This window comes from Amblyomma americanum, chromosome 10, assembly GCF_052857255.1.
Source record: "Amblyomma americanum isolate KBUSLIRL-KWMA chromosome 10, ASM5285725v1, whole genome shotgun sequence".
NCBI classification, from domain to species: domain Eukaryota; kingdom Metazoa; phylum Arthropoda; class Arachnida; order Ixodida; family Ixodidae; genus Amblyomma; species Amblyomma americanum.
Window position 1 is genome coordinate 31,986,996 of NC_135506.1, and position 26,872 is coordinate 32,013,867.

Sequence of the window (26,872 nt, forward strand, 5' to 3'; positions counted from 1 at the left end):
GTTTGGCGCTATATAAGAAAAAAAAAAAATCGAATCTGAAGTTCACTGCACGCCTGTGGTCCGCGCCTGCTACGTGGAGATGCCGCGTGGAGCGCTGCAGTCGCGGAAAATAAAGCTAGTAGGAATGCAGCTGTCATCACTGTGGATTTACAATAGGTATGAAGTGGTAAGAGGGATCTGGAAAGGGGTGATGGTCCCTAGCCTGACCTTCGGTAATGCGGTCCTGTGCATGAGACCAGATGTTCAAGCAAGGTTAGAAATTGAACAACGGGGAGTAGGGAGGTTAGCTTTGGGAGCACATGGCAATACACCAAATCAGGGGGTACAGGGTGATGCGGGATGGGCGTCTTTCGAGAGCAGAGAGGCTGGCAGTAAGATAGCATTTGAGGAACGATTGAGAAAGATGGAGGAAAAGCAGTGGGCTAGGAAAGTTTTCAGATACCTGTATATAAAGAATGTTGACATGAAATGGAGAAAGTGAACTAGAAAATTGACAAGCAAATATCTGGACAGCAGTAAGGGGGCAAATCAGCAATTATCGGTTAAGAAAAAGGTTAAAGAAACAGAGAGGGCTCTGTGGAAAACAGGGATGCTGACCAAATCAGCACTGGGAACATACCGGACCTTTAAACAGGAAATTGCCAAAGAAAATATCTATGATAATTGTAGGGGAAGCTCTTTGTTGTTTGAGGCCAGGACGGGAATTTTGCGGACTAAGACGTATAGAGTCGGGTACAACGAGATAGACACGTGCGGAGAGGAGGAGAAAACGTCTGAACACTTGATACTTTTCTGTAAAGGGCTTCACCCTGCAGTGGAAGGCAGCGGGGCTGACTTACCCAAGGCATTGGGGTTTAAGGATAGTGAAGGGAAAGCAGATTTTAAGCGAGTAGAAGTAACCAAGTGAAGGTTATACGATTGGTGGCTAAAAGCAAGACAGGAGTAAAATTTCACAAGACATGGCTAGGTGGCTTGAGCCACTGCCCGATTTAATAATAATAATAATTGGTTTTTGGGGAAAGGAAATGGCGCAGTATCTGTCTAATATATCGTTGGACACCTGAACCGCGCCGTAAGGGAAGGGATAAAGGAGGGAGTGAAAGAAGAAAGGGAGAAGAGGTGCCGTAGTGGAGGGCTTCGGAATAATTACGACCACATGGGGATCTTTAACGTGCACTGACATCGCACAGCACACGGGCGCCTTAGCGTTTTTCCTCCATAAAAACGCAGCCGCCGTGGTCGGGATCCCGATTTAAGGGTTCAGCCGTATTCATCCATCCACCCATCCTGTTGCCATGGTGACAACGGGATGTAAACAAACCTTCGCGACGTGCTTCAACACTCGCGAATGTGAGAGCGGTAGGAGTTAATGCGACTAGCGGCTTCCAGTGAGTCAATGGGCGAGAAAGTATTTTCAATACTATTCGACTCGTCAAAGAACGAGCTCTTCAGTGTCGGCGATGGCTACAAGGTGCTGCAGAGGCGGCTCAAAAGCATGTGGCAGGTGCACAGGTGAGCTCGCGCGCACATAGCCACGAGTTGTGCTGATTGCAGTGATCAGTCAGTCTAAAACGTACCGGTCGTAACGTGGTGTTAACATGGCATGCCAGCGGCAATTCGCAGATATCGTCCGATGCATTGTCCGGCACTGACGTTCTTGTGCTGGGTGGTCCTCGGCAAAAATTTACGGAAACCGAGGTAAGTATACTGGAGCTTTGCAACTCCGATAAGCGGTATTGTTTCAGCGGTAAAAAAAAATGCCGTAGTAAACATAAACAAAGAACAAGTTGATGTGAGAGGATTTGTAGCTGCGCGCCCTTGGACCTTGCGGTCTTGGTGGTGTGGGGCGCCGGTGATTGTTGACTTCACTGCACAGCAGCGCTGCATACGTCGAAGTGTTTACAGGAGCGAGAAAAATAATGGGTTACACGGGCGTTTTCAACGACAGTTCAGTTAACCGCCAGTTGTGGATTTCAACTGCCGCTGAACTCAACTGGAATCGCCAGCTGTTACACGAGCACTTCGCGTTCAGTTCAGTCAGCACTCTAACAACATGACCTCGCGTCTAGAGCGAACTGAAAATAAGCAAAAAGCAGGGTATGCATTTTTTTTTCTTGTTGTAAATGATCGCAATGTATATAAATTCTTTTTGTGTATTTTTTGCTTTGGTGCAGAAATTTGCGCGTGCCAAAGCACACTGAGCCAAGGCAATCCAGTAAGAGGGGGGGGGGGGGGGGCAATTTTTTTTTATAGTCTTTTGGTCCGTAGGTCGACATCTTGTCAGTTGGCCGTTCAACTGGGATCCCCGATCTCAGTCAAACTCAACTGCCGTTGAAAACGCCCGTGTAACTATAAAGTTACTGTTGCTTTGGAATTAAGGGCAACCATGCCCTAGAAAATTTTAAATGAATAATAAGCTGGCTTACCAGAAAACAAAAACACGGGGTCCGAACTACAGAAGCGCATGGTATACGCGCGCAAAGACGATTGTGGAAAATTTACTTTTTAAAGTTCTATCTTGCACAGGCAAGTCCCAGAGAGGGTACCTGACTGATTGATGGGGGAAGTTTCTGACAGTTACTGAAATCGTTTCTCAATATCGTTGGGAGGTCATGAAACGGGTCAGTTAAAAGGGAGGCGGTATGGGTGAGGAAATGAGGTTTTTAAAAACGTGTTGTAGCGGAAGCGAAGTAAATGCTTTCCTTTTGTTCCTTAAAGCGGATGGAGAAAAATAACGGGAATGAAATTTTAAAAATATGCATGCAGTTTTAGAGATTGCTGCACCACATCACAGTTGTGTAAAAGGTGAAGACAGAGTTACAGGATATGAAAAAAGGATTCAGTCAGAAAAATACGTGTAAAAAAAAAGAGAAATTAGCGTGCACAAAGAACGCTGACAATAAAAACAAGTTAACCTGGCCAGACAAAATATAAAGCAGTGCTACAAAATCTATTCCACAAACTTTCAAAAGTGAAGCCCAGTCTTCAGGTACAGTCATGGATTTGCCAGATGCAAGTTCGCTGAAAAAAAAAAATTATATTTCTGTGTGGTCATGCAAAGAAGATCAATGAAAAGCTTAGAAGCATGATGAGACATGCGTGCTCAATTCATCGGAATGAATAGCGGCTGAAATATGCCTATAGCGACGCAATGCTTTTTTTTCTTCCGCGCATTCGCATCCCGTAAACTTTTATCCATGGCTGCTCAGGGGAAAATTTGGTAATGAGAAATTGCTGGCTGTCTGTTTTCTTTAGGAACCAGTAGGCAACCTGACAGTTATACATCTGCTTGTCTTCCAATAGGCAATTTACTGGTTTTCTACTGGTACATCTGGACCGTTTTATGAAGAGGATGGTTTATGGGGGTTTAACGTCCCAAAGCGACTCAGGTTATGAGAGACGCGTTTTATGAAGAGGAGGTAATGTGTCTAGTTAAAGAATGATCTCTTACTGGCAGCTCAGAAATCCGCACCAGCCTGCTACATACATCCCCTCTACTATAATGCTTTCAATGATTTCCTTTTTTGAACTCAAGCTTCACTCTTGGCTGCATGAGAACAGGCTGCTATATAGGGCTCGTAACATAGGCACACTTGTATTGTGAGAGTGTCCAAAACTATTCCTCAGAAAAAGCTGCCTTGGTCTGAAATATGTATCAAAGAAGTTACAGTGCATGCAATTCTTCAGAGCTGCATGATGTAAATTTGACCTTTCATGAAACTTCTGAGCAACACTATTTGTAACACGCTGGTTGCTCTAGGTTATTTATATGACATGATAAAACTCTGAAATGCTTCTTTTCTCTCATCGGTTAAGATTTTATAAGCCCAGTTTGCTTGGGATATATGCATGTGGCTTGTACTGGAATTAGACTGAGCACAGTTATTTTTGGTGCACTGAAAGCATATTTAGCTATAACGATGAAAAGAAGAGACAACTAGCCCAATTTCAGATCTTAGTATACAGTAGAAAAACAATTATGTGTAGAATGCTGAATATGGGTTTATTTTTTCTCTACGTATATACATGATACAGTTCGCAGTTATGTACGTGCCATATGTTTCTCACTGTAGTGCCCTTCTTGTCAAGCTTGCATCTGATTGTGTTTTCTAGGTAAGAATGTATACTATAAATGTGCACTTTCAGGAGAATGTAATGGAGCATCCTGCCTGGTTCCATTAAAGTCCATCCTCCTCCTTTCCAGTTTTCAGCCCTCCGAGAGTTTGTAACACAAGGGGGCCGACTGTTGGTTCTGGTCGGTGAAGGTGGAGAACGTCGTTTCCAGACCAACATAAATTTTCTGCTTGAAGAATTTGGCATTGTTGTCAACAGTGGTGCGTACAACACTAATCCTCAAAGAGATAGCACACGTAGTTTGCTATGCCCAGTGAAGCTAGAAGTCGCAGAAAACTACACTTTATCGGTTCCTGCCAGGGATGGGATATTCAAAACGTGCTGCTATGCACCATTCAGATTTTGTGCAAATAACTTAGAGCACTGAAAACTCACAAAAGGCTACCACTATAAAGTAAGCCATTTACAGTTTCTTTTGGCACTCGTTACAGTGTACTTGTTGAAACTGCTCGTGTACATATCCAGCTGTTTAGAAGTTGGTGAATGAGTTTTATAATTAAATCAGCATAATCCAGAAAATATTCCTGCTTGCTTTGAACGACTACCAGAAGTAAATGCACTGAGTTGATTGTTTTGGCAACATAGCACTTTTTAAAACAGCTGGCTCGCATTAGCTGAGACAAAGCGTTCTATATTTTTATCAGTACTTTACGTGAGAATGTTACAAACATTAAAGTGCGCTTATCTTGTGAACAGATGCGGTAGTCAGGACAGCATATCACAAGTACCCCCACCCAAAAGAAGCATTAATATCTGATGGGGTCCTCAACAGAGCAGTTACCAGAGCTTTGGAGAACACAGCCCTCGACGCTGATAGCAGCAATAATCGGTAAGACTGTCACCCAGTATAATGCTTTTCAAAAGCACCTTAATGAAAGCATGTCACCAAAACTTGATCAATGGTGGTATCAGGCATCATTGTCAGTTGGCTGTAATGATAAACTTGAACGCACAGTCAGTTTGGTTATATTTGACCATTGTATATTTCTTATGAAACCAACAGCACAAATCATGCTGATGATCTGCATTGATAGAGATTTAATGATAGCAAAATGAATGCAACATTATACTGCTAGCCAAATCTACTTGACGGTGCATCTTTACGTCTTGCTTAGCTAGCACAAGGCTGTGCTATCAGCGATGAATGAAATGTGAACAAGAGAATTGAAACACGAACAGCAAAATGATAAGATCATAGCCAGGGGAAGCAAAATACTAGCGAAGGTTAATATCACTTCAAAGACACGAAGACTGTCGTTTAGAAGTGTTAATCAACCTCACTTGCTTGTCATGTCCATGAGCTAATGCATTTGCGTTTTTGTATGGGCATATCAGTTCTTTTGTTCGCATTTCATTTCTTGCTGGTCGTACAGTTGAGGCCAGAGTAACATGGAGTGCAGTTGCCTGTTTTACCTCTTCTGTTGTGTTCCATACAGGAAATATAAAGTTTTCTTTTCTCATTTATGCGTGAGAGCTTCCCAGTGGCATCTATTAGCATAGGCATTATGTACCACCTAGATGACACTTAAGAGCTAGAGCTTTACTGCCAGGGTGTGCTTTCTGTCATAATGGTCACAGCTGTACCAATTGGCCTGGTATTTTTCCTTAAGCACTCAGGTCATCAAGAACATATGCATATTTAATTGTACATTCTTGAACCGTTTTGTGGGCTATAGCAGGCATGGAAATTACTCAAATTAGCAAAAATAAGAGGCTAGTTCAATAAGTTCATAAGCTGAAATAAGAAATTAAGATTTGTTGTGCATTTTCAAGGAACATAGCCATAAAGACAACACTTGCAAACAAAAGAAAATGGTGTTGTGAAATCAGCAACTGGTCAAAGAAATATGCTCATGTGACAGTAAAGAGCTGTTGCAACTAGGAATGAACTGGTAATGAATTCCAGTGTTCTATTATACAAGAAAAAAAAGTACTCGGGTGCACATTACAAAAAGTTACTTGGATGTACATTAAAATGTAAGTGTAGTATTCATTTATAGCAGATATTTTTTTTTTGTGATCATTACATGGTTGTTTTCTCAGAAGTGACAGGATATGAAGTGTGGTTTATGGGGGTTTAACGTCCCAAAGCGACTCAGGCTATGAGGGACGCCGTAGTGAAGGGCTCCGGAGATTTCGGCCACCTGGGGTTCTTTTACGTGCACTGACATCGCGCAGTACACGGGCCTCTAGAATTTTGCCTCCATAGAAATTCCGCTGCCGTGGCCGGGATCGAGCCCGCGTCTTTCGTGTCAGCAGCCGAGCGCCGTAACTACTGAGCCATCGTGGCGGGTACAGGATATGAAGTGACTGCAGCAATAGCTTTATGCTGCACCAGGAGGGTGATGCTTGTATGTTTCATTATTTTGATGTGGGTAAAAATTACTGTTGTGTTGCTTGAAGATAAGGTAAACAGCTTCTTTGCATGGCTTCACGGTATACATTTATGCAGGGGTCTCACATTCGTCTACCCATTTGGTGCAACACTGAATATTGCTAAGCCTGCAGTGGCTCTTCTTTCAACTGGAAGCTGCTCTTTTCCTGTGGCACGCCCAGTCTGTGCGCTCTACATCGGACAGAAGGTGCGGCTTCTCATGGACCTTTTGAACAAGGCAGCAGTAAGCAGAAAAGGAGAAATGCTGGACTTGTTGGGTACACTTGGTGAAAAACAAATGGTGCCAGGCCAGAGTTCTTAATTCTTATTCAGGACCAGTAACGTTGCCTTTCCCTCATTGAAGATTGTGAATGGTAAATCATGGGGCTCAACGTACCAAAGCGACACAATTGGGTTATGAGCGGTGCCGTACTGGAGGGTTTGGGATCTCCGGAATAATTCGGACAACTTAGGGTTCATTAATCTGTGCTGACATCACACAGCACATAGGCATCTTTGTATTTCATTTCCATCGAAATGCAGCCGCCATGGCTGGGATTGAACCCATGACCTTGGAATCAGCAGTTGAACGCCAAAGCCGTTGAGCCACCACAGCGCATTGCTCTCATGGATAGAAGGTGCGAAAGCAATTCAGAGCTGAAAGTTCAAAGTATTCGAGAAGCTTGTGTTTGTCAGTACACGCATTGCAGTCCCAAACTGCATGTTAATTATTCATGCGCAGTTCAGGATGCGAAATGCTGGTAGCTATAACAAGAAAAGCATATCTTCTTAACTCAGAGTGGTGAAATGTTACATCTTTTAGAACTTGGGTCATCACTTCCACAGTCTTTAACAGAAATGTGATGGCTTTCATTGTCAAAGCAGAGCTTAGAATCACAGTCTAGATGGTAGGATATGCACCACAGCTTTATTTATAAGCTGAATGTACAAGAAACATTGGACATACTTGAGCCTCATTATTGTACAGGGAGTCGCAGGGAGAATAGTGGTGCTCGGATCATGCCACCTGCTCGCTGATCAGTACTTGGACAAGGAAGACAACAGCAAAGTGAAGGTATGTTACCTTACCGAATCATTTCCTTTATGCCATTTTACAACTGAGATTTTACTACATTGTTGACAGAATTCCAGGAAAAATCCCAAGCAGAGTTGTACTGTAATGTTTTGCAGCTGCTTTCAAGTGTGAAAAAAAAAAGAAAAAGAGAAATCAGGAAAATATATTTGGGAACCAACCATGTTCTTTTTTTTTTTAACAATGTGAAGTTTTAGTTTGAGCCTAGCATGTGATCAGAGTGAAATGTTGATTAACATATGCTTGAGCTGCTTAACAGCACATATATATAGCCATTACCTGTGACAAGCATGTGCATGTCGTAGGCTTAGTTTTTGGGCAAGATATGTAACATATATGAAAGAAATCACGCGGTCATTGAGAGCACATCTTTTAAAACAGCAACTTAAATACAATTTTAATTTGGTAAAATTTTCTTCTGACACACAGAATTGGTTCACTGACATAGCCACATTCAATTCAGCAACGTCAAAGTGAAGGGATTTATAAAAGTCGCTCACTGGAAATGCCCTCTGTAGTGATGCTACTGCCATCACCTGCTCATCTAAGTTCACTGAAAATATAAAAAAATATGTACTGTATCATAACAACATTTACCCAATACTTTCCTAACTACCGGGCACACCTCTCCTGCAATCATTAAAATTTCTCTCTCTCTGAATACATCCCATCTTTTATGTAATACCCCTTCCTAGGGCCTTTAAGGTAATAAAATGAAATGAAATGAAAATTATAAAGCAGAGCCTTCAAGCTGGCTACAATACCTATGAATGTCCATTTATTGATTTCATTGGTGCCCACTTACACGTGCAGGATGTGCTCTTCCATTTCCTGACCAGCGAACAAGTGCAGCTGAACGCCATTGATGCAGGGGACCCTGAAGTGTTTGACTACAATCCCATCCCTTCACTGGGCACCATTGCTGATGCCCCCTTCTGCTGTCTCCAAGAGGGCGAAGAACTCCCCAATGACCACATGGAGCTCTTCCGCAAGCAACTCTACACTCTTGATAACTCCATGCTCCCCGCAATCATTGGGTGAGACCAAAGCTGGCAGCATATGCAGCCCTTGCAAAAACCCTCATGGACACCTGTTAGGTCTTATCAAGCCTGTTATGCTTGCAGCAAAAAAAAAAAAATACCTAAGTGTCTCACAGGCCTAAAGAGAAACATACGCATTCTACAGATAGAGCTATCAGTCTTGCTGTTCAAAGAGAAGACATCATCATCATCAGCCTGACTACACCCACTGCAGTGCAAAGGCCTCTCCCATGTCTCTCCAATTAACCCTGTCCTTTGCCAGCTGCGCCCACCCTATGCCTGAAAGCTTCTTAATCTGCCCACCTAGCCTTCTAGTCCTAGTCCTCTTGCACGCGAGGCGGTCTTCAACAAGAATGGCTGCCTTAGAATTGGACATGCAAATCAGCACATGTTTTTGACAGCCATTGTACTTTAGCCTAAGACTTTAATGACATATACGACTATTGACCTACCAGTTCATGACTTTTTATTATGTTTATCAAAGTATTTACATGCTATGTTAGGCTCAGTTTGACATCACAGAGCTTAATACCTTCAGCTAACATCAGAGCTTAACTAATAGATCAGGTCATATGTCACAATGAGCTAGCACGGATCTGCTACACTTGCAGAATTCTCTGCGCTCAGTTCATTCTGTAGTAATTATTTCTGTGTTTTGAACTTCACTACAACATAAAGGAATATCTCTAAAAACATAACAAAGCCAGCCTAACGAATTATTCAAAATGCACCAAAAAATGGATGTAGAAGGGACTGGCACTACAGGGTGAGCTACGACCAAAGCCATTAATTTATGCAGCTACCAGGAAGACCATCAGTCTAGGGCTCCCAAGCCGCTATGAAGTCTTCTTCATTTTCAAGGCTTTTTCTCTCATCTTGGCATGGTTAGTGTGCTGGAAAATACCAGGACGAGCCCAGTGCAATGCATGTATCACCAGCAGCACTGGACCAATTCGATTGCACAAGGCCTGTCTCAAACTCTGGATCTTCGTAAGACATTTACGATGCACTCATCGACACCTCAGACTTCCTCTCAGCTAGTATGCTGGCCAATGATGGCATTTTATTTTGGTGGTGACTGTGGTAGTACAGGACTGCATGCTAATGCAAAGTACCAATTTTTCCTCTACAAAGCACATACCATATAGCCAACATGAAAAGATAAAATCTGACATAGGGTCAGTTCTGCTATGAACACGACTTATAAGGATAATTTATTCCTCACAGATTCTTTTTATATCTATATCATTTCACTGCCACGCCCTTATTAATATTGTAATGTTTCCTATGGAATGGTCTATTTCCTTAACAAGCTAGTTTTAACAGCTCCAAGATCATTCTTTTCTCCTTTCTAGAATAGCAAAAGGTGAAATTATTAATGAGAATTTTTGGGGGGGGGAAAGCATGCAGTAATTTTGCTCAAGGTTTTTTGGGAGATGTTAGGGTAAATGCCGTTTCATGAGTGGAACTTCACCCTTTGTGTCTAGTGCCTACGAAGAACTTGGCGTACCTCATGAGCCCCTGCGACTGATAAGCCCACAGTTTGAGTGCCCCTTGCCGCCCCTTCAACCTGCGGTAAGTCAGAAACCAGCCAAACTCGCATGTTGTTTAAATTTCAAAAATTCACAAAGAACTCGATAAGTGCCTTAGACATTTTTGCCTTGTCATAAGTAGTTTCTGGTTCCCTGCATTTTGGCTCCCATCCAAGGCCGGTTATCTCCAAACTGGCCTGTAAGTTGTGACCAGTTGGTTTCCAACTGGAACCAGTTAATCCCAGTTGAAGCTTTTCACCTGGGATAAAGAACAAGGTCATGCAATGGGGAAAGCTGATTTAATGACCATAAGTCTGTGATCACACTTTCATACCTATAGGTACCATGCAAAAGTTACATGTTAGTATCGTACTGTGATGGATATTATACCCCAAAATAGTACACGTGTTATAAAAGATGCTGGAGAATTCTGTCTATATATAAATACATAGCTTATCATTGTGTCATATGACAACTGGCATCATGATCAGGGCATTGCAGCACATCAGTGCACTTCAGTGCAAGAGGAGAGTCCACTCAAGTTATGCTGTAGTGGGATTTGTTGCTAATGTCAGATGCGAGGAACCTTCAACGAATATGCTCTGCTTTCTTATGTCCTATTTGCTTTCGTCCGCACAATTTGCACTGCCATCATGAGTAACTACGAAAACGAGTTCAGTGAGCCATGTTTCATATGCAGAAAACAAATGCTGCTGTATATCACAGCTAATTACAGGTGCATATTGATCAAATCTATATATCAGTTGATATCAAAATCTTGCTTGATGCTGAATGCAACTAAAAGTAGTAAGTGCAACTGTTTTCCCTCTTGTTAACCATAAGTGATAATTCAAATTTGCATAAATCAGTTGTACACAATTTAGTGGTAAGTAAAAAGGACAGGAAAAGGGCAGAATGGGTCAAGGAACAAATGCGGGTTAGTGACATCTTAGTCTAAACCTAGAAGAAATGGACTTGGGCAGGGCATGTAATGCGAAGGCACGATAACCAACGGTCGTTAAGGTTAACGGACTGGATACAGAGAGCAGGCAAGTGTAGCAGGGTGTGGCACAAAGTTGGGTGGGCGTATATAAGATTAAGAAGTTTGCGAGTATTAAGTGGCCGCAGCTGGCACAGGACAGCATTAATTGGAGAGGTATGAAAGAGGCCTTTGTCCTGCTGTGGGCATAGTTACGATTAATTTTTAATCCTTTTTTTAATAAGTCCCACCATAGTTTTAAAAACCCCTGATGTGCGCGCAACGGCAGGCTTGACGACGAACGGACGGCCCCATGCATGGACGGCCCATTCTCCAAGAGCAGACACATTGTATAGTTTCGGTTTCGCTTTTCTGGGCTTTGTGCCAGCCTGCATTAGCCAACCAAGCTGCACATTGTTTTGAGTGCCGATTAGATAGTCTCTTCTAGTCCCCCCCTTTTTTTGCCAGTTGTGCGCCGCTGAGCGTTTCCGCCCACGTGGTTCTTTTAGTGCGCCTAAGCTGCGCGCTAGCCGCGTGCAGTCTGCAGTTTGTGAGGTGTGCGACGCAGTAGTGGTGAAGCTCCACTGCTAAAAATAGTCATTGTCACACCGTTCTCATCTCGGAAGCAAGCAGTCTTTCACCGGTCTTTCACCAAATAAATTTACCGTGGTGCAAGGCAGTCTTATTAGTCTTTTCGTGGTCATTTGATAAATCGAACTTTCGGATAATTCAACATTTTTTTCCCGCTCTCTTGAAGCACGAATTAACAAGCTTTTAATTTTGACAATTGACGACTGTGTTAGGACATCATTAGTAGCGTTGGTGTTGGGATGCCAGAGTATATTTCTCTTGTGCTCGCCTCAAATGTGCGTCGTCACTCTCTTGAATGCACTGCCTTGGGGGTGCGTAAAATTATACACATTTAGTTTCATTAAACGCACTTCTTTGCCAGGTTTTTCCACCATGCTTCCGAGAACCGAATGGGCCGCCCTTGGAACTGTTTGATCTGGATGAGGAGCTGAGCTCAGAGAGTCGCCGCCTTGCTCAGCTTGCCAACAAGTGCACTGACGCGGACTTGCACTATTTCCTGCTCCAGTGTGGACAGGTGCTGGGTATCAGCACAACTTCGGGCGACCCAAAGCACATTATTGAGCATGTGCTGGCACGCCTCGTCGAGTTTCGAAAGCTAAACCAGGTTAGTGCTGCCGTGTCCGTTGCATGTGGTCGTTGTCAAAAGTTAGGAGGCCCCCACGGCCGTGGCTGGCGGTGAAGCGCTGGCGAGTGGTGGGGTGTGCCAGTACAAGGGCTGCCTGCTTCTTGCCCGCACCAGGGGCAGATAGCCTCTTTCAGTGTTAAAATTTTACACCGTGCAGACTATAAATGTTAAAATTTTACACCGTGCAGACTATGAATGTTAAAATTTTGCACTGTGCAGACTATCCACAGATACAGACTATGCAGTAGATTACTTTTGAAAATTACACATATCATGCTCTGTGCAATTCTCCCCATCACAAGGTATTTATCACATTTCCACTGTTTTACATTTCTTGTCATCATGCAGTTTACTGCTTCTACGCATGATCAGTTGTGCTTGTAGCTTTGCCCATGTAATGATTATCGCGTGTATCTCCCTACAACCCACACAGAAAAAAATGTGCCAGTCTTTTATGAATCTTGCGCATAGCCTTGCTAGCATCACAATTGGCCCCGGTAATGTGGTGCTGTGCGTTTCGACTAGTAAGCACAAAGATTGGGAAGTCAGTGCTAGAGACGTCTCGCCTTGATGAAAAAAAAAATCAGAGCAATGAATACAGCGAAGACTAACTATTTTCCAATATTGAAATGATAGACCTCACTCACTCCATAATTTCTGTAGTGATTGGTTAAAAAAATGTATGCTAGCCAAAGAAAGTGGAAAAACGTTGACCTTTCACTCCCAGTACTCGCAAAACGGTTTTTTTTTTTCAGGGAGAATTAAGCAATGCAGACTAAGGACAGTATGTGGAGTATGGTAGCAAAATTACAGCAGTAAGCACTCTCTTATGGCTGCCTTTTTCTGCACGAAACTTTTTGTGCAGTGTGGAGACCCAATGCCTGGGACATTAGAAGAGCAAGACATCATAGCAGACCAGGACACTTTGTGACAACAGTGGAGTCCTCTTCAAGCAAATGGTGGCAGGAATAAAAAAATGCAAGACATCACTTTCGTGAGAGACATTTTCTTTTTATTACAAATAGAAAGAGAGCGGACAACAGTGGGAACTGTCCCTGCACGGACATTTGGCCCTTATGTACACAGCTTTGTCGTCGATAATTACTATATCATAACAAGTTGCTCTCCAACAACGGGGTAAAGTGTGAGGCAACTTGGAAAACATTCACTCATCTCCCGCGTTTATCACAACTCCTTGCGAACTTAAAAATGAAACAAGAAGGTAATGACAGAACCCATGCAACGTGTTAGAGCACGATTGGAAGGTGTAATAAAAGAATACAAGCGGGAATCGTTTTTCGAACCATTTGCAACTGCATGCCCACACTGACTATTTTTGCACGACAAAAAAACAGACTCTCAGTAACGAGTCCAAAAGGGCACCACACAAAACACTCCCCCAAGTGACGAAACTGATGGGACTTGGGTGCGGTGCAACTTTAAAAACGGAAGACGACGAAGTGTCAAGAAGGCCCAGACACAGTGCGCAAAGGATGGCCTTGCCTCTTTTCAGTTGTACTAGGACAAAAAGGAATGCATTAAAACCCTTTCCGCTTTGTCGGCGCTCCTTCGGAATCATAGTAAGAAAGCTTCCTTTCCGTGGACAAGAAAACAGGATTGCACAAAAAAACACATGCACTCATCTGTGAGAAAAAGTGTGTGGCACATTTCGAAAGTGGAAGAAGCTGCCACATGGCCCTGCTCTCGCAAAGAACAGGGCAAAAAACAGTGGCATCATAAAGGCAGTGCCCATGGACAAACAATGGCAGAAAAAAAAAAGTGAACAAAAGAGATGCTCATAATGTAACCCACAAACCATGGTAGAAATATAGCACTTATTCTCCCCAGATGGAAAGAAAAAGGTCGAGTGTAAAATGACATGATTACAACAAAGTAAAAATAAAGTCAACAAAAAATCCACTTTCATGAAGCAAAAAGTTGAGCATCGTTGACCTTTGCAAATGACACCACGGAGATGCATCTGCTCACGGGGACCTTTAACAAACCTATTCTACATGTGCTGTCAACCCTATCAAAGTGGCCTGCTCAAGGTAGTAAAAAAATGGCCTGCTCAAGGTAGTAAAACGTCAAAACAACAAAACCTAAGTCACAAAAAAAAAAAACGAAGGTCCCCCTCCTCTCTCAGCATTCTATGCCCCAAGCACATGTTAAAGACGCAGGTGAAGTGCCTCTGCATCACGAAGGCACATGTGCCAAGCTCCACAGGTTCGACAGCTTGTTTCATGAGTTCAGCTGTACCGTGTTCACAGCTCAGCGAACACCTAGGGGAGGAACAGGGAGGGGGAACTAGTCTCTTTTCCTGCCACTGCACCCTACAGAAGGTAGTAAAAATAGAGGAATAAAAGAAGATGTTGCTAATAGGGTGCAGTGGTAGTGCATTGCATACTCCTCCACCTGCCTTTGCAAGACTGGTGTACCACCATCCAGAGGTGACCAGAGTGACACGAAAACTGTGAGATATCACCTGGCTTACTGCAACGACGACGCCACGGGCTCAACTGAGAGAGAGTGTCACTTGCACGAGAGACAATGGCACGGGCAGAGTGGACAACCTGGGGACGATGCCGTCATCCGCAATGTTGCGCAGCCTTTTGCCGTCGATGCCACCATTTAGCCTCTTGGCGTTTCCTTTTCTCTTCTTTCTCTCGCTGCGGGGACCCAGCAGGTGAAACGGCACGTCAGCCCACGTGTATTCTTTTTTGTTTCGTACCGGCGGTTTGGTCCCGTCGAAGGAGACGGTCGCTCCACCTGGGTTTGCGGGGCGACTAGGGCGCAAAGGCGCGGGGCAGGGCTTCAGTCTTTGCGGGCCTTTTTCTTCTTCTTCTGGGGCTTGGCCTCTGTCCAGGCATCTGCAGAGCCGAGGACAAAAACAATATAAGATAACAGCAGAGCAAATATAAAAATAAAGGCACAAGTAATATTTTACAGCAAGAGCTGTTATGGTCATTTTCCAGTTCTGTGGTGTTGTTGGCGTAACACGAAGGAGAAACATGGAGCAATGAGGAGCGGCACCATGCTAAGAATTTGCGACGTCCTCTGTGTACAGCAACCGGGGACTAGTGCTTGTGTCATATGCGCCTCTTAGTGAAGAGGGCACCACTGCATTTCGCAGCAAACGGTGCATTCGCCATCACAGCCAGCTATTACTAAATGTCGCATTACAAGGGTGGTAATCATTGGATTTTTTTTATCACACAACTACCCCATTTATTTGCAAATGAGCACACATTACAAATGTGTCCAAGACATATGTTACTAAAATTTCAATAAGGCTAAACTGACCACAGTGTAATTTTAACCCATGTAATAATGCACATCCTAAAATAGCACAAAGTTTTTTGGCACAAAAAATGTATCCATTACGCGAGTAGATACAGTAAATATAGGCATAGCAAGATAAAGTTCAATAAATACTGTGCTTGGTTTTGTGCCTATCAAACCAAACTGCTGAAAGAGCGAGGATCAGCAGAAGCTCCAAATGATACAAAAAGCATGCAAAAAACATGAAATGGTGCGAATATCTCATGTCAGTGGCAATCACACAAGCTGTTAACAGTAGTGTAGCAGCTAATGACTTGTTGCCACTCAGTGGGTAGCAGGGTGCTTTCCTGTAGCACCTCACAACACTTTGTGTAAACTGTCAATGATTTTGAGAAATTGGGAAATCAGAGAGGCCGAATATTCGGAAGAATGTGACCCTTACACCACATCCTCGTTTTATCTCATCCTCTCAGCCAAACATTAGTGGCTGATAGGCTGAGGCCATCAATTATCTCCTACAGATTGGAGTAGACTTACCGCCAAGTTCGTCAAAAGCCACATTGGACTCTGCTGGCGGGACAACTTCGCTGCTCTTTGACTGTGCCGTTTCCAAGCTGCTTTCAGGCTTCACTGGGGGCTCTGCTGCACAAAAGTCAGTTTGCGACATGCATATTAAAAGGTCAATACAATAAACCACAATATGTAGTCGGCCTTTACTGACAGATGACCCATCGATAACGCCAACCTTGCAGACTTTACCAACAACAGCACTGTGCCAAGCGGGGCTTGTGGCAATTCAAGTACTTTTCTGCGCCACAAATGATGATAGTTTTGAGGACAGATTTGAGTGGCTGAGCCTTTAATGATAAAATTTGTGAAAAAATAACACTGAAAACATGATAAAAAAAGCTACTAAGCACTCCTTTTTTATTTAGAGTGATGTTTGAGTAACAAGTGCAAAACATAAATGAAAAAAAAAATTAAAAGCAAGTCCCTGGCAATGCAAGCATATGTGGCCAGCCCAATCATGATGAATTCCCACTTCTGTCAGATTTCGACATCTGCAGCACAAAGACATTTGCTCATTTAACTGCGACCGAGTTCGTTAAAATAAACAGCCCTTCGTGCCACACAAACAAGAAGTACCTAAGTAAGAAATGTAAAAGAAAATGCCCAGGAGTCGAGTGTGCTGACACCACACAAAAGATCGCAATCAAAGTGAAAGGTGATCCGATGAACCGAACAGTCTAGCAGTCCCTTGGCCAGGTGGGATTGGAAAGTGTTACCGGCAGTGGGTGAGCTTTCCTGCGGTGCCTTTTTGGTGGCTTCGCTGGGCTTCGACTCCTCAGCTGGCTTCTTGTCGGCTTTGTTGCCTTTGCCCTTGGCTTTGGCTATGCCATCCTCGGACTTCGTGGCATCCTCTGAAAGAAAATTTTTGTTATTCTGTTTTTTCACTATTCTGACTGTTTCTTTGCATGCTAATTAGATGTCATGCTAATTAGGTGTCAGAATTAGATGTCATGCAGAAGATACCAAAAAAAAAACAAAAAAAAACAGACAGCATGCAGACGTGAAAACTGGCTGTTTATCAGTGCCCGAAATGAGACATTCTGACTGGTCCAGCCAAGCATACGTTTAAGAGTCCGAAGCCAAACCATCGGCCCAACAGGTGCTACGTTTAGTGCAACAGTAGTTTACAATACTCCAATATTACAATGCACGCGCAGGATTCCGGAATACCCGTAAATGAACATTCAAATTGAACAGTTTGTAAGTTGGTTCAATGGCTGTTCCAAGGAGCAGCTGTTTGTCAAGCCAAGCCAAGAGCACCTGCCGGCAACTAGTACCCCTGGACATTAAACTCAACAGCCAGTTTTTCTAGAATTAAGGTCAAACAAATGTGGGTGCAATGCATACTCACTCTTAGCTGCTTCCTTCTTGACTGGGCTCTTAACAGGTTCCGGCTCCGGAGGAGACTTGTCCTTCTTTTTGTTCCGCTGATCCTTGGGATGTTCCTGAAATGTTGGAAAAAGAGCCATACTGTAAGGCTACTGCCGCTGTTCAGAAACAGTCATTTTTATAAAGTAAGAGAGCTCTACTGAATATCTGCAGTCACAAAGTGATAATCATCTCTAGCATAGAACATCTCATAAGTTCTTAAAACTCAGAGGCCCATGTAAGACGGGACCAGTATTATGAGCACTTGGATGCATTTGGATGCCAGTAGTATGCACACTTAGGTCATAGCATTCGGATGCACTTCCATGCCTTTGACGACAGACAAAACTGTCACTTGCCTTGTGTACAATGCCTTGATAAAGTGCAAACTGCGGAGAGAAAGTGTACCCATTAAAAGCTTCACACCTGCGATTGTACTTCAAGGCATGCACAGCACTTCACACTGTTACTCTTATACTACACAATTATCACACTAACATCATATCAATGATAGTTATTCATACAGCAAGCCTATAACTTTTGTGACAGGCCACATTTTAATGTTCAAGACTACACAAAGCTGGGTGTCTTTTCAGGACCCCACAAAAATAGTCGCCTACTCCTTCTAATTTACAAAGTTTGTCAGTGGGATTAATATTGGCATACTGCACCAGAAACTTACAAAAGAGGCTCGTAACGCTCTCATGTGCAGTAAATGACGAGTGGCAGCTGACATAATAATACACATCGCATTCGCTGTTAATTAAGGAGAAGCAGCAATAAATTTTCATAGTACATCAAGAGGGAAGCTAACACAATGTAATCCGTGAGGGGTGGATTTAAGAGATGGGGGAAGGGAAGGGGGCACATTTTGAATAAGAAAACCATTCTGAACCCCATTTTTCTCGCAAAAGAAGTCAAAGAAATGCATCGTTCAAATAGGACAATTCCCCTGCCCAACCACTTCTTTCAAGAGGGACCCATAAATCCACCCCTGTAAGCAAATACAACAGGATAAAAAATTAAAAAAAAAACCTGGAAAGAAATGGTGGTGCCTGAGCCAAAAATGGCTGTTATAACTGATATCATGAAGGAAAGATACACGGCCATTTGAAGTTTTATTTTCCGCTTTCTTAAGCCTTTTTAAAAATTTTTACACACAATGCACTGCGCCAATCGTGAGTGGCAGGGAAAGCTGCTTGAGAAAGGAAAGCAGGAAGTGGGAGGCAAATATTACCTCGGGATCAGCCGCGGCAACAGCTTCGGTGGTCACGGGTTCCTGTGGCGCTTTGGCCTCAGGCTCAACCTTCTTGGCTTCAGCCTCTTTAGGCTGCTTCTTGCGCTTGGCAGCCGGGCTCTTCGATTCTTCAGCTGCAAACGTCGGTAACAGTTTTCACAACCACCACGAGACTAAAACATGACTGCAACATTCATGCGGACAGTGTAGACGCTGTGCTACCAGTAACTAAAGAATGGTTTACTTGTTAGATGAAACTTAGTGAACAGACCACTCCCGAAAGACTTCGATTCTGGAAGGCTTACTGAATGCTTGCTTAACGGCCGTACATTACCACTAAATTTAAATCTATGGCAAAAAAAGGACACAATCCTCAAACACGGCTATCAAGTTACGTTCAAGGCATCAGTCATTAGTAGCATCTAAATCCCCACTAACCTTCACACAGAGTCAAAACGAATGAGGATTAGGCAGATGAAGACACAGCTTGAATAATACGACACCTATTACTACCTGGCAATTGAGTGCACTTCATTTTGTTATGCGACGTGCTTCCCATTTCACCTAATAGCTTAAATACTTAGTATATATATCATAATTTATTTCGAAAGTTTTTATATAAAGTATGGTATGTGGGGTCTAACGTCTAGAAGCAACATATCGGGCTATGAGCCCAGGAGACAGTATGGTGCAGTAGACAGTTGCGGATTAATTTTGGCCACCTGGGGATCTTAACGTGCACTGACATCACACGGCACATAGGCACTTTTTGCCTTTTAGCTCCATCGAAACGCAGCCGCCGCAGCCAGGACTGGGTGGCTGCTCCTGGCTTAGTAGCCAGAACTCCTACTCCTGCTTAGTAGGCTTAGTAGCTAGGACTCCTACTCCTACTCCTGGCTTAGTAGCCAAGCGCAGCAACCACTAAAGCCATTCCAGCAGGTAGCTTTTACATCAACTTGTTGGCCAGGATGCTGGTGCTGTCCGGTACCCCTTTACTGTTCTGTCCGAGCATGCTAAGCATATCTGGACTCAGCAGAAGGAAATCACAGTCACTGCCATCTTAAAAGGCAGCTCTGGGGGTTTCTCGAGGTTACCATATTCTAATGATACTTAGGTATGCTGTAGGTCTTTCTCTCATTTCCGACTGCTTTCACCGAGTTTGGCAGCCATGCGGCATTTCATTCCGGCACAAATCAATTTTGAAGTTCACCATTTTTGCGGCTTCAGCTTGGGCAACACTATTTTCAATGTCGCAAACGTTACTCACATGTTAACACCTGCTCCCCGCTTGAGTAACAAAACCTTGATGCTTGCATTCTCGTCTTGGGCATTTTATGAAAGGACTTATTGCTTTCAGTTATTACTTAAGCCATTCAACGCACGCATGAGTGTTTTTCAAGTAATGTTAGCGATGCCGTCTCTGTGTCACATCAAGCACCATTCCTGGCCCCAAACTGAGTTTTGGCCTTGGTTTGCTGTTTTAAAGTGGTTCATCCACTTGGCTTTGGCGGAGCGAGCGGGCCCTAAGGAATGTGATATAACTATCAACTCAAAATGTTAGGAAAACACCCCGAGTTGCCTTTTAACTTGCAGTTCTATAACACTGCTGATTGCAGTGAGGTGAGTGAGTGTATTTAGTGCAGTAGCATTTTAACCTAAACCAGAAACTGGCTACATAAAAGTTGTGTATGACTGCCAAAAATTTATGGTACTTCATTACAAGCAAACTAATTAGCCGTAACCATGGCAGGTTACCCGTGGATACGGTGGGTGGGGAGGAATGTACAAAGGAAGAGGAAGCAATAGGAGTGATGAGGGGTCATAGGTTACAGTTCTTGCAGCCTCCACGCGTGCCCCATGAGGTCACAACAGGAAATAGATTACGCTGCTCTGTGTGTGTGAGTCATGCTTTGACAAGATTTGGTCCACAGCAGCTCTTGTGCACATGTGGCTAAGTTTTGAGAGATACCACGCTCCCATGCATTCCACTGTACTAAAGCTGCTTGTCTGGCAGGCTCGGTTAAGCTCACGACGAAAGCCAGACAATGTGCATTTGCGCAATGCTAGCGATGCGGACATGGCATGCTGAGGGGAGAGGACACACAGTACTCCTTCTTTTGGCGTTGAATGCTTTTTCCGTAAAGACAAGTGTTCTGGGCTGCCAAGTTTAAGGTGCTTACTGGCTGGTGCCTTGGCAATGTTCTTGTCAGCCGACGCGCTGGTCTTTTCTTCTTCTTTGCGCCGTATCTTCTTCTCCTTCTTGCTCAAGAGCTGCACCCATCCTCCTGAAAAAAAAGAGAGAAGCTCGTGTCGGACAAACAAGAAATGGTCGCCCTGCGGTGATGTGCGAGTTCACCACACAACTATCTGAATTCATCGCTTTTCGAGGACGAAGGTGAAGTTAAAAACAACTTGCAACTCTCACTCACAAATACAGAAAGTGGCTCACAACCTACCTAATCAAGACCTGAAAACCAAATCTGCCACATAAGACCCCAGCACAATTTCCCAGCTGCTATTTTGAGAACCCTCTCAGTATTTTCTGCTTAAAAGTTATTGAATACTCAGAGCCTTCTAGAGCAGTGCGAAGAATCTATAAAAAAAAAAGCAGAAACTAATAATAAATTTTTCTGAAAACGTAGCGCAAAAAAGGCAGACGACACAGATGTGGATGGTCTGTGTCGTCTGTGCCTTTTTTGCGCTATGTTTTCAAAAAACTATTACCAACTAGCCAAACCAAGCTACTGTTGCAACTAATAATAAAGGTGGCAACAAAAGGATACCCTACTAATGTTAGCGCAACCCGCTGCTCCATAGCATACATAACTGTGCCTATGGTTTTCATTTCTGCAAACTTCATTCTTGAAAAACAGAATAGAAAGGACAAAATGGCTTTTTATGAGACTGCTAAGTGGTTACCATCAGTGTCCTCGGCGGGTTGAGGCGCAGGAGTCGGCTCCTCTGGCTGTTTTGCAGCATCCTTCTTTCCTTTGGTTGCGGCTGCACGCTTCTCCTCCTTCTGGGTGGGCTTTTTCTGCTGCGCAGCCTGCAAAGGGTGCACAGGCAAAATAAAGGCCATGAGTACATGAAACGATGCCGTCTCTGGCTAGTTGATTTATTGTATTGATTGTAATTGTAATATTGTATTTATTGTACTGATTTATTTATTGTATTGATTGTTGTTCTATTTTCTATGTTTCTATATCATTTTTTGATCCCCTTATTTTTGGCTCAGCGAAATAGCGAAGAGACTATATGTACATTTGTGAGTGTCCTTGCTTTGCTGCTGTTGCCCTGTAAAGGGAGGCTGCGGGCCTTTGTCAAGCTGCCGTTTACGAGCAGCTTTTACCCACAACCTTCTCCATCATCCCAATGTAAATAAAGATTATTATTATTATTATTATTATTATTATTATTATTATTATTATTATTATTATTATTATTATTATTATTATTACTTCATGTTGGCTACTTCGAGTACACATTGCCATGGGAAAGTGAGGTTGTGACTGAGGATACGAAGAGAAGTAACCCATGCAAAAAGCACCAGTTACAAGTTGGGGACTTGGTACGAGTGCGCACCACGGAAAACAAAAGTGTGCCAAAGTAGTGCCCAACAGCTGCCAGATGAGCATTGATACTGTGCTTGAAAAACTGCACTACCCGAGGTTTTCCCAGTTTGCCAAAACAAGTACAGAGGTTACAGAAAGTACCAGCTACACAGACAGCTCCACCTCGACTCCAGTCGTGGACACTTTTGTTCGCATGGGTTCTAGGTGCATTTCTATAAAATGACTGAAATAAGAAGCGCATGCATGTCACCATCAAAGGAGTAAAGGACCGCTGCCACCAAATGCCATCAAGCTCCAAACGCACACCTTCGACACCTGACCATTCTTTCAGCTAAGCCCAGCAACATAGGGTATATGAAATATTTGTCTTCATGTAACAGAAGAGCCACAGTTACACTTAAAAGCACAGTGACAAAAACATCAGCAAAGTGACAATGTGTAAAAAAAAAGATTACAGCACCAAAGGCCGAGAAGTGCAGAGAAAAAGCGGAATACAGCTGACCCTCGTTATAACGAAGTTGAAGGGGCCCAGCGAATTATTCGTTATAGCCACAGCTTCGTTATAGCCACAGCTTCGTTATAGCCCGTGTTGACCGAGCTTCCAAGGGGAATCGTCATTCCTTCGTTATATCCATTATTTCATTATAAACCATTTTGTTATAATGAGGTTCCACTGCAGTACCATTTTGTGCCAGTAAGCTGACGAACTAATCCATTCTACATTGAAGCTGGGCTTTCAAAAGTCAAAGTGATGCTTTGTGTTAGGTGCATTACTTTTACTTCACTAAAATACATATCATGCAGTGGTCCTCTTTTTTTTGTCTAAGATGACAGGAAAGCCCAAGAATACAAGCAGCAACATATTTTTAAGATGATGGAAATGCAGAGAAAATGTACGCACAGTTTGCACCGACGTCAAAGCGGCCACCATCTGGGACCAGAAGCCGGCTAAAAACATGCGTGCTTTTCTAATCCAGTTATTGCCACCTGCTCTGGCATACACTGTGGAAGCTAGGCTGTGCATCTGGAGATGGTGCCCGTGACATCACGTGCAAACCACCTACAGTCAAACCTGACCTGTAACGGAGGTGAACACCTGAACAGCTGCCTCAAACATGCATAAAGTACATGAAGCAATTTTAAACATTTTGTTGCCTTTCTGCTCCAACGCCGACCATACTCCTGGCAGTTTTGTCAACACACTGTAACGAGTTGATAAACGTTGTTCTGGTAATATTTAACCTGCCATAAATCATAACCTCAGTAGCTTGAAATTTAACGTTGCTGAATAATTACAGATACACAAAAAAACAGCTTGTTTGCTTCCAGATTTCCACATTTTCAGAAAAGCAACAAGTGCAACAAATATATGCCTCTTGCTCAAAGATAAATCTTACAGCTGCTGTGGAAAATGTCACAGGAGGTCGCAAATGATGAGCGTTCTCATTAGGCCATCCCAAAAGCTTGGACAGACCGTGCTTGCAGCCGTACCTTGGCATCTGTTTTGTCAGCCTTCGGCTTCGCAGGAGCAGCTGCTTTCTCAACCTTTGGCTTGGCTTGGCTCACGACTTTTGGAGATGATGAAGTTGGTGCATGGCCATTGGCTTGCGCTTTGTTCTGAAAAATGAGAACCCAGGTCATGTTGTAGCACTTACAGCATTTATTAAGATGCAAGGGCAGCATTAGACACGTGTAAAATGCAGCCACAGTTAGAAAATGGCACTACAGATTTTAGGTATTATAATCTAAAATGGCAGAGAACTAAGTGCTGTGCAGAAATTGGTGCTTACGCCATTAATAAAGCTGCATCTCAAATGACAGAGTCAAGTTCCTGCGGCTTTCTGCTGCTGCAAAAAAAAAGCTAACATGATACACTAAAGTAAACTGCTCTCAACGTTGCTCACAGTGCCTATGATCACAAAGGAATCATAACCAACAAAGCTATTAAGCCGATGGTTCTCTTAATATGCGACACTCTGTCTAGGAGATTCGTCTTTTTCTCTTAAAAAGGAATACAGTCACCAAAATTTTGGTTGCATAATTCCTTCCTTGGAATGGTGTGCAAGACCTTGGTATACATGGATTCCATGTGTACCATGTGAAATTACCCCTGAAAAAACCCGAAATAAATTTGCCCCTGCCAAGTAAATTATTTATAACTGAATTTCTTCTCTCATGTTTTGGTTTCAAGAGCAAAATGGTGGCTATGAAAACAGAGCTGATCAAGTGATGTAAAGCATAAAAGCTTCTATATAACTGCAGCGTCATTTTAATTCAATCCAACTGTTTTCCAGCCTGCCCCATGAGCTTGAATGACACCGAATTAACAAGTAGCTACAATATAAGTTTATTTTATGCCTTGCAAGACCTGAATTCAACTTCGACATCACAAAGAAGAATCTTGTCCCTTTCACTTTTCCAGTGTCCTCCTAGTGCCTCTGCAATGTTCCATTGTCGCCATTTCGCCATCATAGCCACCGTCTGGCTGTTGAACTCAAAAACGGTGTGAGAAATTGAGTTGCAATTCAATTGCAGGTTATTCACGGGGTGTAGGTGAATTCGATGTGGTGATTCACATTCACTGTGCTTCGTTCTCAAGACAGGAGATGCAGGCAACACTTGGCGTCTGTACCCCTTTAGCAGCTACAATGAAAGTTTTTTTTTTTTTCAGAGGAAAAGAAAAAAGTACAAGCTGCAAATATGCTCGAGATAACACAACATTTCAAGAAGGCATACACGATTGAACGCTATCTTCGTGAGTTGGCGAGTTTTGAAGTTCCCTCAGGATGAAAAAAAACACGAACACCGCGATTAAAAAAAAAAAAAGACGAGCAAACGTCCAGTCGTCTGCGTGGCAGTGGAGAGAAGTGGCCCGAGCGCGCATCTAATCTCTCTACTCGGTCGGTGCCCGCAAAAAAAAAAAAAAAAAGCGCGCTTTACTGCTGGTGGCCACATAGGGGGTGCGATACGAGACACACAAGCTTTGACCCCCCCTTTCCCATGCCACCCCCTCCTCAAGTCTGCGTCAAGCTAAACGCACACGTCTTCTTCCAACGTGCTCGCCAACGCGGCACCTCCAACACGGTCGCTGAGCACGCGGCATCGAGAGCGTTGCCCCTGAGCCAGCGGTCTAACTCCGCCGGCCCAAATCGGCTGCACATCCGACAGCTTCCGCCCATCGGAGTAAATAAAAGGAAGCAAAGGGGGACAAACGATCGAGGGAGCCGGGCCACCGCCGCACCAATCCAGCCGGTGGTTTTCCGCATGCGGGCGACCGGAAAGCCAGGGAAGCAGGCGCCGCAATTCTTTCCGCCTCCTCAAACAGCTACTTGTTACTGCAGCTGCGTACGGTTGCCGAAGCACGTTGAAGAAGCCGACTTTAAACCAATTTTACTGCTCCGCCCCCATTTTCACCGCCCCTTCCCTCTTTTGCGCAAAAACAAATCTGCAGCCGTGTTGTTACGGGTGCGCGTGAACCGCTTTGGCTCTCTCGTGTTTCATCGAGGTTAACGCTACGAACTTGAATTCGAGACAGACAGCGGAAGCGGTGCAGTCGACGACGCCGCGCCGAGCTGCGCGGCACGAACAATCAATTCGTAGAAAGTTCCGATATACTATCACAAGCAATCACTTTCACATCTGCGATTTCACTAGTCGCCCGATTACATGCCGTGGCCTCTTTTAGCGACTTTCGATTTCAGTACGCAATTAAGAAAACCGCCCAGCTCCAAGAGAGCAGGAGCCACGCGTTAAACCGGGCATCGGACGGACAGCCGTATTTACGTGTCCGCGCTCGGAAAACGAAACACGCGACGCGGCAGCGCGCAGGCAGCATGGCCGTTGGATTGACATTTAGGTGCGCTTTCTCCCGAGAGCCGCGGGTGAAACGGGTGATCCGGTTTTTTTGAAGCTCGCATATGGCAGCTCCGACGAGGCGGGCAGACGCGAGAGAACTCGTTTTCACCGCCTGATCGCGATCAGCCAGCGGACAAATGCAAGTGACCCCGCGGGGCACGATGTTTGGACAGGTTGGCCCGCAGCTCAGACGCACAGATGCGGCCTTAATTCCGCGCGTCGGAGTCACGCAGGCTGCTGCTAATTAGTCGCCTAAGCATGTCGGGGTGTCCTCGCTCGGGAGCTCAGCGCCGCATTACCTTCTGGGACTCCTTCGCTTTCCGCTTCTTCGACTTCTTGTCGTGCTCGTCGTCGATGCTCCCGAAGCTCGGAGGCTGGCTGGGCGACTTGAACCCGAAAGCGAAAACGAGTAGGGCGCACAGTATGACGCCGACGATGGGGAACGCGTAATGCGGGATCACAACCGTTCCCAGCGGTAGCTCCATGCTGCAGCACTCCGAGTCCTGCGCACACCGCCGCCAATGTCCCGCATACAAGCTAGCGCCGCTACAGCCCCTCCAACGTCAGCAGCAACCATCGGCCACGAAGCCAACGCAGCGACGTCGGCGCCCCCAACTGAG

General features: G+C 44.1%; 2 protein-coding genes across 5 annotated transcripts; one reads left to right on the forward strand and one right to left on the reverse strand.

Annotated features, from left to right (window-relative positions):
• Positions 1-1,289: 1,289 nt before the first annotated feature.
• On the forward strand, positions 1,290-13,760 carry IFT52 (intraflagellar transport 52). The gene is made up of 10 exons (XM_077639878.1): positions 1,290-1,512; positions 1,611-1,698; positions 4,205-4,334; positions 4,831-4,963; positions 6,587-6,716; positions 7,497-7,583; positions 8,415-8,638; positions 10,129-10,216; positions 12,105-12,347; positions 13,234-13,760. Exons 1-10 carry the CDS (start codon positions 1,370-1,372, stop codon positions 13,297-13,299), a joined length of 1,332 nt encoding a protein of 443 aa, XP_077496004.1. The 5' UTR covers positions 1,290-1,369; the 3' UTR covers positions 13,300-13,760.
• LOC144106920 (uncharacterized) lies at positions 13,359-26,872 on the reverse strand. Of its 4 annotated transcripts, none has more exons than XM_077639880.1 (10): positions 26,552-26,872; positions 23,889-24,014; positions 21,745-21,871; positions 21,006-21,110; positions 18,826-18,959; positions 17,948-17,977; positions 17,572-17,665; positions 16,937-17,071; positions 16,188-16,289; positions 13,359-15,238 (listed from the first exon to the last, which is right to left on the reverse strand). In XM_077639880.1, exons 1-10 carry the CDS (start codon positions 26,735-26,737, stop codon positions 15,183-15,185), a joined length of 1,095 nt encoding a protein of 364 aa, XP_077496006.1. In that variant the 5' UTR covers positions 26,738-26,872; the 3' UTR covers positions 13,359-15,182. The 4 variants fall into 4 exon arrangements, with proteins under 4 accessions (XP_077496006.1, XP_077496005.1, XP_077496008.1 ...); XM_077639879.1 differs by having other exon boundaries at positions 16,188-16,292; XM_077639882.1 differs by lacking the exon at positions 17,948-17,977 and having other exon boundaries at positions 26,552-26,871.